Source organism: Phoca vitulina, unplaced genomic scaffold (genome assembly GCF_004348235.1).
Source record: "Phoca vitulina isolate PV1807 unplaced genomic scaffold, GSC_HSeal_1.0 scaffold54, whole genome shotgun sequence".
Taxonomy (NCBI): domain Eukaryota; kingdom Metazoa; phylum Chordata; class Mammalia; order Carnivora; family Phocidae; genus Phoca; species Phoca vitulina.
Window position 1 is genome coordinate 3,679,348 of NW_022589757.1, and position 12,746 is coordinate 3,692,093.

At 43.5% G+C, this 12,746-nt stretch overlaps 1 protein-coding gene across 7 annotated transcripts in view; it reads right to left on the reverse strand.

The window, feature by feature from the left end:
• The window catches only part of SDCCAG8 (SHH signaling and ciliogenesis regulator SDCCAG8), a 237,865-nt gene that overhangs the window by 46,064 nt on the left and 179,055 nt on the right, over nt 1-12,746 (reverse strand). The window contains exon 17 of one of the 7 annotated variants that reach the window (XM_032389372.1): nt 7,311-8,004. The exons of the other annotated variants lie outside the window; for them this stretch is intronic. Within the exon in view, the coding sequence (XP_032245263.1) occupies nt 7,965-8,004 (40 nt within the window). The 3' untranslated portion in view covers nt 7,311-7,964. Of the gene's footprint in view, nt 1-7,310; nt 8,005-12,746 lie in introns of those variants that run through there. 7 annotated transcript variants of the gene reach the window in all.

Here is a 12,746-nt window from a genome sequence, read left to right on the forward strand (position 1 = left end):
AAATTATCACAGGAATACCACACACAAAGCTGAACTTTAAACACACAGTCCTAGTCACAAAAAAAGTCTGAAGAAAAGGAACGGAATACAACTGGGATTAGAGATGGAATGACCTGATTTTTAAAATATTTTGCAGTAGTTGGGAGAATCTGCTTCCCTGGAAACAGCAGTTTTTCTGCCCACTTAACATCTTAAAATACAATTGATGGCAAAATGAGATAATCTGATCGTTCTTCAGAGGAGTTTCTTAGGTTCAGAACATCTACGCTGTATCAGATGTTCACACCGTATCGGGGCACAGAGGCGGGTTTGTGATGCACGCTCTTGTAGATCTTGGTGGGTCGATATGTTACCTTGAGACATCAGCCCACTGTTTAAACAACACCCTGTCTGGTTTTTATGGAACAAACTACCTTCAAAACCAAAATGAACCATATGACATGAAGCCAAAGGGAAAGAGTGCTGTACATTCTGTAACCCAAGGGTTAGGAGTCAGGAGGCCCGGGTGTTCATGCTAAGCTAATCCTGCAGACTTGGCCTGGGGTCCTGAGTCTGCCAACACAAGTGGAATTTAGAGACAGAAAGGGCTGAGGCAACCACAGGGTCCAGCCTCAGGGACAAGGAGATAGACCCCCACATGGGTGCGGATCGAATGCCGCTCCACAGCCAATTAGGCAACATGACTGAGCAGACAGCCCAGTCTGACTTCCCAGTGTCTCATGACGACTGGGATTCCTTCCTTCTTCCTCAAGTAACATCAGGACATTTATTCAACTGAAAAATGGGGATAGTAAAATAAATGTCTTTTCTACCTCATAATGCTTCATCATTGGACATGTCTGACTTTTGGAGTGCCCCACTATGTTTCAGGCACTGTTCTAGGGAGTAGGACACTGGTCGTGAGCAAGATGGACAAGTCCTCACCTCATGGCCCCTACATTCTGGGCAAGAAAAGGAAACAGGGTAAGTATGGAGAATGGTGGTTCAGGAATTCTTCAACGTTTTGAGAGTCTGACCAAGGATTGGACCTAGAACTTTGCCTGCCATAATGTAGGTACTCAAAAACTAACTGGATCCGCTTCCCAGAAAAGAAATGAATCAACATTAAATTTTGCATCCATTTTTGGAAGATTCACAGCCCATCTATGGATTTCAGATTAAGAATGTCATTGCAGGGGCTCCTGGGGGGCTCAGTCGGTTGGGCGTCTGCCTTTGGCTCAGGTCATGGTCCTGGGGTCCTGGGATAGAGCCCCGCATCGGGTTCCCTGCTCAGTGGAGAGTCTGCTTCTCCCTCTCCCTCCACCCCTCCCCACACGCTCATGCTTGCTCTCTCAAATAAATAAATAAAATCTTAAAAAAAAATCTCATTGCAGAGGGAAGGGAGAAGAAGTCTATGATGGTGATGAAACCTGGGGAGGGGAAGGGCCTGAGAACCAGGAGGAAAATATGATGAAAACAGATCATTATAAGGCAAAGATGTAAGCACTGGGACAAGAAATCAAAAGGGCAAAATGGACAGACAGACGGAAGGGCTTGGTCAGGAAAGGTTTCTGAGAAGAGGGAAGAACCTGAGCAGAGCCTTTTCTTCAAAAATTTTTTTTACTGTTTACATTTCCTTTTACAAAAGTAACACGTGCTCAGTGCAGAAAACTTAGAAATTCTTGGAAAATGTGAAGAAAACACACCAATAACTCCACTGCTTAGAAACAGCGAATGTGAACTATGACATTCCTCCACCTCCTACACGGGTGTGTAACAGGGTGGAGAACAGTCTCTCCACTAGGTGTATGGAAGAAATAACTTGATAATCTGAGAAGGTCCCAGAGGGACCGCTAAAGTTCTGGGCTCACTAGCTGGCCTCCTGGGGCAGTTTCCCAAACTCTGGGTCTTGAGCCACTAGCAGGTCATAAAACAAAAAATACAGATTGCAGTCTACAGTAAAGGTAAGTACTGTTTTACTAAACTTCCTTTTGCTCTGTGTATGTGTGTGTGTGTGTGTGTGTGTGTGTGTGTACAAGGTTGTAATGTTAACTTTCCCTTTTACTCGGGATCCAGGCTAGTTTGAATGTACGTGCATTTGAGGCAAGAGCTGGAGCAGACTTGGATTATTCTCCATAATAGAGGGTAAGGAATTACTGTCCCCAGAACATGACAAAGACTCTGAAAGTGATGAGGAAAGGGGAAGCCGGAGAGAAGACAAAGGTTCCTGAGTGGAAATACAGCCTAGAAGGGACTTTGAAAGAGAGAACCATGTATCAACGGAGATTGTTACATTGCTTCTAAGGGACATGCGGTGTAAATGCTCATCATCTTCTTTCTTATCATATCCTCTACGGCAGCGTCCATGCTGATCCGCAGTGCTTTGTGCATAGGAAGTCTTCTGGAGAACTCAGAGAGCTGCCGAGTTCCATATACGAGTTGGCACAGAGCAAAAACTGAGTCCACATGTGTGGGATATAAAAGCTAGAGTGTGAAGAAGATATTTTGGGTATATATCTGTATCTATTTTTTTGGCAAAAATGGAATCATATAAGATATACTACTTTTATCCTATTTCCCCTTAGAGATATGGAGATATTTTGAACATCTGTCATGTTAATAAACGCTTTTCTACGAACAAGCGACGTTATTGGCATGTTAGAATTCCATTGTGGGCAATTTACGTAAGCTGTTTATGTAACTAGTCTTCTAATGTTGGACATTTTGACTATTTGATTTAATATTTTGATTTGATTATTTTCAATGCTCTTCTCTTAGGAATAAGACTACCGCTTCGAGTCACAGTTAGTAGGACTGGCCAAAGAGAGGTATCTCTACTTATCACACTCTACTGTAGTATCTGTAAAGGAGGACGCCTTCACCAGCACCAAGGACAGAGGCAGGCGTATGGTGGGTGAACTGCAGGGAGAGGAAGGAAGGCTGTACGCTGGTAATGCTGGGAATCAGTAAATCAGCTCTAATCTCTCTTCTGACACCCATTTCTTGGGATTTAAAGTCCTTCTTGTAAAAACTACAAATCTAGTTTGAACAGTCATAGAATCTATGTAAATCTGAAAATAAAAATTAGACTTGCTTAGGGAAAATTAAAGCCAAACAGAAATATGACCAACAATTGTCATTTTAAGTCATTGGTTTCAGTCATAAGGCATCCTGCAGGTTCATTCCCAGAGATATAAAAATGTCACTGGAGGGGCACCTGGGTGGCTCAGTTGGTTAAGCATCTGACTCTTGATTTCAGCTCAGGTCATGATCTCAGGGTCCTGAGATGGAGCCCCAGGTCAGGCTCCGCGCTATGTGTGGAACCTGCTTAGGATTCTCTCTCTCTCCCTCTGCCCTCCCACACTCGCACACACCTGAGTGTGCACTCTCTCTCTCTAATTTAAAAAGTCACTGGTATTTAGACCAAAGAAATAGGTACTAACAGTAATAGCTAGGAGGAAAATTACTTGATTCCTTTCTTCTCTTCACTTCTGATATCCCATCAATGCTAGCCAACTTTACCTCCTAAATATTCCTCCAATCCATCCCCTGCCCTTCATCTCTATTGCAGGTCCCAATCATTTCCTGTCTGGTCTCCCTGCCTGGCCCCCTGAAATCCACCCTTCAGGGTGCCACCAGCTATTGGAAATGCAAATCTGCTACTGGGCCCTGTTTCACACTCTTCATTGGTTCCCCAATACTTACAGGACACAGAGACAGGTAGGTCCCTGGCACGGATCTCCAGTGTATTCCTGCTTCCCATCTTCCAACACTGCCCTGTTGTTCCTTTCCCATGTGACATCACTTCTCTCTCCAGGTTTCCTCTCTGCCTGGCATGAGCCTTGCCACTAAAGTTAAGTTTTGGGGGCGCCTAAGTGGTACAGTCTGCTGAGTGTCCAACTCTTGGTTTCGGCTCAGGTCGTGATCTCAGGGTCATGAGATCAAGTCCCACATGGGGCTCTGCGCTCATTGTGGAGTCTGCTGAGGACTTTCTCTCTCTCTCCCTCTGCCCCGCCACTCCGCTCTCTCTCTAATAAATAAATTTATTTTAAAATAAATAAATAAAGTTAAGTTTTGGTGTTCCTTCCTCCAGAAAGCCCTCCAACATCTCCCAGGCTGGGTTTGTGCCTCTCCTCAGTAACCCTCTGCGGATACAGGCACATCTCTACCAAAGTCTTTACCACATGGGGCCTGTGGGGCTAGGGTTAGGGCTTTATATCTCGTTCTCCAGACAACAGAGGTCAGTGAGTGTTTAATTTCTCCATGGCCTGTGGTTCCTATCATGTAACAGGTATTCACTTTCCTTTGTCTGGTTTTTGTTGTTGTTGTTGCTATTGTTACTTTGGATGGACCAAACCATATTATAGCTTAAAGGATTGAAAAACTGCTAATAAAGTCAGGTGAGTTCAAATCCTAACAGACTGGTGGAAAGAAATGGGGGCACATATGAAATCAGTATATAGTAATACTAACCATTAGCTAACAGCTTTTAAATGAAAACAACTTCAGTTCCTAGAGAATTATTCATTAATTCAACAGAGTTTTATACACTGGGACCTCAGAGATTGGGAACACGTGGTTCACAATATAACAACAGGAAAGGACATAAAATGCCATGAGTGCAGTGCTCCAAGTGCTGGAAAACAGAAGCACTGGCAACAAGAGGGAGTGACTAAGTACAGAGGATTAGGCAGGGATGGTCCCAGTGAGAGCTCAGATTTTTGGTTAGCCCCACCCTACCTAACCCTGCAAATCCTACCCTGAAAGCAGTTCTCATGTGAGATATCTAGAGAGCAGGCCCAAACACATTTTGCAGCCTTTCCTTGGGGTCATTTGCTCTCCACGCTCAAGAGGGGGAGATCTGGAACCAAGATGGGAGCGTGGACCCCCGAGGTGGGGGAGGGGGGCGGCAGGGAGGCCCTGCCTGGGCTGCTCACCCACACTCGTTCAGGCCTTCCTGTTCTGGCAAAAAGCCCGAGGAGTCCAGGACTCTCTGATCCAGCCAGGCCCCGCAGGAGATAACCCTGCAGCTGAACAGGGTGGCATCATTCAAAAGAAGAAATACGAATGCAACGCTAACGGCCCTATGTTTTAAGAGCCATGTGGAAAAACCGAAGCACTTCCAGACACAGGTCACAGAAATGATTATTTTAAAGTGGGAGACATAACAGAAGTTAAGTATATTTGGTTGGAGCAAGAAATGATACTCTCTTTCCAAGGATCATCCTCCAAGGGCTGTTCTGCCTGGCCATGGAAAATAAGAAAAATGTTCCCTTCCTCAATTCTATATCATGTCCTTGGCCTGTGATACAGAAATCATGAGCATTATGTAAAATGTTGAATTTGGCTGATTAAAAAAAAAAAAAAAACCTCTCACCAGATTTGCAAGTTAACAATCAATCTTTAATATATCAGGCCACTGGGGAAACTGAAAGCTTGGAAAATATATAACTCATTCCAAATGACTGCCATAAAATTTGTAAAGTCGAAGGCATTTACGTAACTGCTAACAACACGAACAAGCAGCTCCATTAACCATGACCTACAAACCTTAAGGACCAACTAATAACACAATGAGTAGTCAAGTGGCCTGAATAGAGTGAGGGAGCTGTTCTAGTTTCAGTGAAATCAAAGCATTAATGGTTGTGACTAATATTTATCATGTGCTCACTGGATACACATCATTACACAATAAAAATTAAGATTTGCATTACAATGATGGTAATTAGATACACATATATTGGAGATTTTTTCCAAATGTGAGGATATAGATAAGAGGTTATAAAATATTCTTTTAAAAGTTGCACATACACATCAAACTCTGCTTTTGGCTCATTATTTTTTTCCCCTTCTATAGTTTTAGCAAACTGAAAAAGGCGAGCTTGAAGATACAAACCATTGCAAATTCATGAAGTGAGTGTCGCCTAAGTGCCCGGCACTGGGCTACATGCTCGAGACAAAAATGACCAGGCCATGGGTCCTGTTCTCAAGGAACTCAGCATCTAACAAGTCGGACGTTCAAATAAATAATTAGGATGTCCTGGGCCCTTCATCAAAGTGTGGTTTGAACAAAGCTTTGAGAAATGCAGACCGTGGGTTGAGGAAGGATTCCCTGAAGAGAAGACAGCTGACCTGACTCCTGAGAAACAAGAGGTCTCAAGGCCGAGAAGGAAAGGGCTGTCCAGACTTCAGGCCACATAGGCAAGAGCATCCAGCCTGTGTGTTCTCCAAGCCCGGGGTTCATTCCGCAGCCCGCCACGGGTCCCTGCTACCACAGTCGGCGCTCGGGAATTACCTCAAGAGCGTATGTATAAACACCAAATTAACAAATTAATAATGACATGAACACACGTCTTCTTTCTGTATATAGTCAGCAATGATTCTAGATCCCCAAAAAGAGGAAGAACATAAACCAAAAATCCCTTTGGAGAGCCTGTGAATTGAGCAAAAAGCAGATGTTTACTCTCCTTGCTCATCCATAGCCTCCTGGGCCGTAACAGAGACACCGCAGCCCTCCTGTCAAGGCGGACCTGTTTCTCCTGAAATCCATTCCACGACACAATCTCGGGTGCCTGGAGTAAGCACAGCTCAGAGCTCACGGGCAGCTCACAGACCCGCCGTGGGGCAGGGCCTGCATGTGCCCTGGCCGTGAGCAGCTCGTCCTGCCTGTGAGTTAGAGAGCATGGACCTGGCCATCACACAACGCTGTAGGGTACAAACTACAGTGACAATAAAGACCAGGGCTGGACCAGCACGGTGAAGGGATGAAAGATGATCACAGAGCCACGAGAAACCACGCGGTCCTCTGGGAGGTGCCACAGGGTCACTTCCACACCTAGACGGGTGATCTGATCTGTCTCCAAACCCAGCTCCATGGGGTGCCTTGGAACCCTTCGTGCCATGTCCTTACACCCTTAGCTGTAAAGTTTTCAATTTTTACCGATGTTCTTCTTTATATTATTATTTTAAGGAGAGCCCACTTAAACTTTACAAAGGATCAATCATTGCTAAGCTGTATCAAGGCTTTTCATATACTAATGTATGTTTTGCCCCTCCAAAGACAGGGTCGAGTTTATGCATTATGTCCCAAAGTAAATCCTGTATTGGTTTTTTCAAAGATCATTTTGTGGAACTGATTGTTCATGAAATCCATATGGAAAAATGCTGCCCCGCCCCTTTGGGCCACAACGGATGTAGCAAGGGGGTGAAGAGGCAGCTATATTGCCTTATTTTGTGTGTGTGTGTGAAGCAGTTGTGTGTTCTAATCATCATCTTGGCGAATACTATGACCTAATTAAGAAAGGAAAATGGATGGATGCTTGGACAAAAAAAAAAAAAAGATACAAAGAGAAGTGGAAAGATTACATTCCTGCGACTGAGACAGAGGTTAGTTGTTCATTACTTGTTGATTTCTTCATTCATTATCATTCTAGGAATGGGACTTAAGGCATTGCATAGTACCCTTTGAAAAGCAGGCAGAGGTTCTCAATCCAAGAATCTATCTCAACCCATTTGGAAACCATCTGCATTTTCAGCAGCCTGACCTCCTAAGAAAGCACCCCTTCTAGGACTTCATGCAAGCAAGAGATCAGCTCCCTAAAGAAAGCAGGGCTGCAGGCCCCGCCGTCCCCAACTGAGTAGCAGGTCACTTGCAAATCTGTGTGCGAGCGGTGAATCTCTGGGCTCAAGTGGCCACTGCTTTGAAGTTCGCTTGGTATAAGAATGTTCCACTGGCCCAGCTTCTGGGTGGTGTGAGGCTGCTCTTCTCAACCCAGGGGAAGAGAGAGCAAAAAGGGAACAGAGAAAGCTCCCTTTCTTCTGCCTCCAGGTTGGCTGCCCCCTCTCCGGTGCAGAGGGAAATTGTGCATGGGGAGTGCACTGCAGAGTCGTCTTCTAAAATGAGTTCATATTTTGCACGTTTTCATTTGTCTGACTCCAAAGTAGAGAGGAAGCTCTCTGAAGTGATGGCCACTTAGCCTGATCATCTAATGAACCAACACCTTCCTTTGATCTCCACTGAAGGTACTGAAAGAAGAACAGGGCACACTCAGTACTTTCGGTCGCTGACCAGTATTCCCAAGCCTGGTTCTACTGCTTGCACAAGGGTGACTTAACCTTCGGTGAACTCAGAAATATGATTGCTAAAAAAAGAGTTTGCTGATTCAATGAAAACTAAGTGGAATGATTTAGAAAGAAACAACAAAGCAGAGGGTTTTTTTTTGTTGTTGTTTTGTTTTGTTTTTTTAAAGTCTGTCAAATTAAGTGTGCGTGAGATAATCATGAGACTTGGCGGGAGAGGTCACTGAAACAGCACATTCTGCAGCGAGGCTGCTACCCACGTGTCTTATGTCCTCGGCTGGTTTACAGAAACCAAAATTGGATGTGTCAAAAGATGCAACTTTGGAGTGGTGCACCCAGAAAAAATGATGTAGCACTCCAAATCGGGTGATCCGTACACAAAGAAAATGTCTCAGCCCAACATCTGGATCACTTGTTATGATTTCCTGACCTTTCAATTAACCATCCAACTTCTGGTCTCAAGCTTTCTGGATCAGCCAGCTTTGCTAAACATCTGTTTACCTGCACATACTATTTTGCCTTGGATTATCAGTTCTAGCCCACCTCCCTCCTTCTGGAAACAGATAAATTGTCGAGTGAATTCAGTAGAGAACACAAGAGAAGCAGTCAGAAATCACAGATTCTAGTCACTCCCTGAGCCTTACATCTTCGGGCCTATTTCCTTACCTAGAAAGCATCTGCTGGGGGGGAGGGCTGGAGGGTGACGGGGAGACGCTAAGACAAGGGAGTCCCACTGATCTCTCAGGTGTCTCTGCTTCTTTAAAATGCCATTCTGTGCAGTTCAGCTCATAGAAGACACACAGTGTTCCCAAAAACATTCAGTCATCTTTATTTAGAATATAAAATGCAAATATTTGGAAAAATATATAAATTTGCTGTGAATGTCCTTGAGAATGTACTTGAGAAAGGTAATATTATTTAGAATTTTTTTTTAAGATTTTATTTATTTATTTGACAGAGAGAGACACAGCGAGAGCAGGAACACAAGCAGGGGGAGTGGGAGAGGGAGAAGCAGGCTTCCTGCAGAGCAGGGAGCCCGATGCGGGGCTCGATCCCAGGACCCTGGGATCATGACCTGAGCTGAAGGCAGCCGCTTAACGACTGAGCCACCCAGGTGCCCCATATTATTATTTAGAATTTTTACCACAGAGAATAAAATGTGAAGTGATATATATTCTTCTAATACAAAAACACAAGCCTAGATATATAAGCATACCATATGCGTGCATGCGTGTGTGTGCATATTTATATAATAATTCAAATACAATTTAAGTTACCCACATAAAATTGATCATTTGTTTCCTTATGACTTGCAAATGGGAAAAAAGTCTCTAAGATGCCACATCTCCAATGTCCATGCTTCTTATAATAAACTTTTGGACGAAGCTATACTTACTAATTTACAGTTCTTTTTTTTTTTTTTTTTACTAATTTACAGTTCTAAAGTGGACTGTAAAGCTTTAGTTCTGGGAATAGCATGTGATATAAAATTGTTCATATATTTTCCAGGATTAATTGTAATTTTACAAGTACGAAACTACAAACAATTCCTGACTGGAGAAGATTAACTACTCAAAGACACAAATGCTGCCTTCGTTAAAATCAGAGTTCTGCAACAGAGCTACAGTGAGAAATTACGATCAAGGTTCAAGTTAAGTCACGACCGACTTTCTTAAACACCAACAAGGCTTGTCAAAAATCCATGCTTGCAGATAAGATGAAATTATTAGAGAGCACTAATATTGTTTTGATATTTCTTTCATTTTCATTAGAATGGTACCTGAGTCACTCTTGGTGCCACAAAAATTAGACACAAAAACTAGACTGCTATACAAAGATAGGAGAGATTTAAGTGGCGCACCCATCGTCTTTTAAAATGACTATTTGCCACCTGTGAGCGGGAAAAGTAATTGTAATATTCAGTTTAAATGCTGCCTTAGAGTCTATATCAATTTCAAGTTTTCTTTTATGATTCAGCTATTCCAAGAGTCTGAAAATACTTCATTAAAAATTAATGTGTTATCCACACAAATGGCAAATATTGAAAAATGGGAATATAAATACAAACTAATAAAAATAGTAAGTCTACTAATACTGAAGAGGAAGGAAGACAGGAGGGGGAGGCGAGCATGTGAAAGGGAGAGAGATTTTAAACATCCGGTTTCTATTCTGGACCGTTTATAGAAACAGACAGACACAGCACGCGGAAGCCAAATATATTCTCGGGCTCTGACAGGATTTGTTTTCCATCTTGTCATTATTTGTACTATATGCTTCCTAATACTGTTTCTCCAGTGCTTTAGACTTCCTGACCAACCATAGCCGTCTTACTCAGAGCTTGCACACACGAGAGCTGCAGTGGGCTGGGCGCGCTCCCCGAGCCCGGCTGCCTGGTGAGCTCACTCCCTGCGGTTTGCGGCTCTCCCACGAACCCCTCAGCACAAAGGCTCAGGGCCCCCGCAACTGCATCCCCGGACCCAGTCCCCGTGCATCCTTCCCCAATCCCTCTGAATGATTTTCTGGGGCTCGAGCACATGATCCTTGGTCTATTGCGCAGTGGCAGAGACGGATGCCCTGTGCCTATTTCACGAAGGCAGGCACAAAGGTAACACACCCACTCAACTTGCATCCTCTTTGTTTGCCCTTTTTATAAGCGTGAGTTCATGTCAAACAGCAAGCAAGGACTTACCTTAGGCTATCTCAGCCCTCGCAATTTAAATGCCATTGAGAGAGAGTCATATTGCTGATTAAACAGGCAGCCACGGACACACACTTGTCCCTACGTCAAAATAACACACAATAGGGTTCTCCTACACCAAAGATAATGAGGGGACTATTTTGAAAATATGAAAGATTTGTTTATGCAGACTAGAAAAACATCCCTTTGCATCAAAATAAGTGTCCCTCTTTATTGCACACTCATTATTTTCTATAGAATTTAAATTGTACATGAAAGTATAATTGTGCCTTGTTTAATGTAAATTGATTGTCTCAATTATTGGGAAAGGATCTGAATTTTAATGGACTATTTTGCTGGAGATGTGCCAGGCAAATCCGCAAAAACTCTAATAGCTCTAACTGTGGAGGTAGGGAGCCGAACAGTTAGATAAACCAGGAAAGACGGTGGGTTCCAGAATCGATCCTAAAGTGGTCCGGAAGAGTTTGGGAGCTTTTCTCCACGCACAAGAAATCAGCCATTAACTTTCAACGTTGAAAGAGTCTGTAACAGTGAGCCTATGATTTGGTTTCTCACTCTGAAAAAATGGTAAGCTCCACCTATTAGTAAAAAGGACTTTTGTGGCTATACTTTTTTTTTTTCCTTACCGTTCCTTCTTTCTACAGATTAGGTTATCTGTGAAAAGCAGGGCTTTTCCCTGAAGGTGGAACTGACGTAAAACCCAGTAGCTCCGTGTCCCCCAGACACTGAGACACACTTGAGTGTCTGAGTGTAGTCACCCCGGGAAGTTGGCTGCAGCCAGGTCCCAGCAGCATGCCACCATAGTTCCTGCCTGACACATCTCCCTTTTTTTTTTTTTTTTAATAAATCCAGCGTCTATGAAGTCAAGCAAGTCTCCTCCACACTTAACGATCATGGGCAAGAGCAGACCTCAGCCGTTTGGCTACCCAGGTGGTTGCAATTCTGCTCCAGTTAAATTACAACCAGTGGTGCCCGAGGTATAGATCCACATCTGCCCGAAACTGCCAGTCTCCTACGATCTTTTTCTCAAAGCCTCAGCCCCTAGAAGCACGGCTGATGGAAGTGTAAAAATCACCTCTGGTCAGAGTAGCATGAACTACACAGCCAAATTTATACCTCAGCTATAAACCATCAGGAATTTACTTTAACTGCTATCTGAGATATTTTGGGCACTGAAAATACAACGTTTTAATCATTTCACTCTCGAAAGAGCCTCTTTTTGCAATGGAAAACCGGCAGTATTAATCTAGACATATATATAGATGTTATGTGCAGAGCAGAGATTATGATTTGGGCCAGTGAATACAAATTTCTTCTCCTAGTCATTAAACTTTCCCGAATGAATGTCTATGATGCTCAAGAATCAAGCAGAATATAAGGCCTTTCTTTTCATAACTGAGTCCAGAAAGAGCAATAAATTATGGCCAACTACAGTTCTGACTGACTTCTCCCTAAAAGCTGATCTGGCTTGTAAAAAGCAACCTCATTAAGATAGTTCACTGTTTACATGTCCTGTAACTTTTCTTTTTTTTATGAACATAGAGTTTCTGGGCAACTAGATGTTTGACTAAAATTCCATGTTTCAGGGGCACCTGGGTGGCTCCGTCAGTTAAGTGCCTGACTCTTGATCTCAGCTTGGGTCTTGATCTCAGGGCTGTGAGTTCAAGCCCCACCTTGGGCTCCACGGTGGGCAGGGAGCCGGCTTTAAAAAAAAAATTCCATGATTCATAATTACTAAGCCTCAGATTTTGGATAGTACATGCCAACAGGATGAATTTTAATAAAATGCCACACCCAAGGCACATCATTTCACTGTAGGAGTATGAAATCTGGCCACAAGTGGGCATCTAGAATTAAAGAGCCAAAGCAAAGCAAGAGAACCATCACAGGAGAGAGGGGAAATAATGTAAAGGTGAGGGGAGAACCAGGCAAAGGAGGGGAAGTGGCAGGTAAGTAGTCCCGGCTGGCTGAAAAGCAGCCTTGGGTTTGG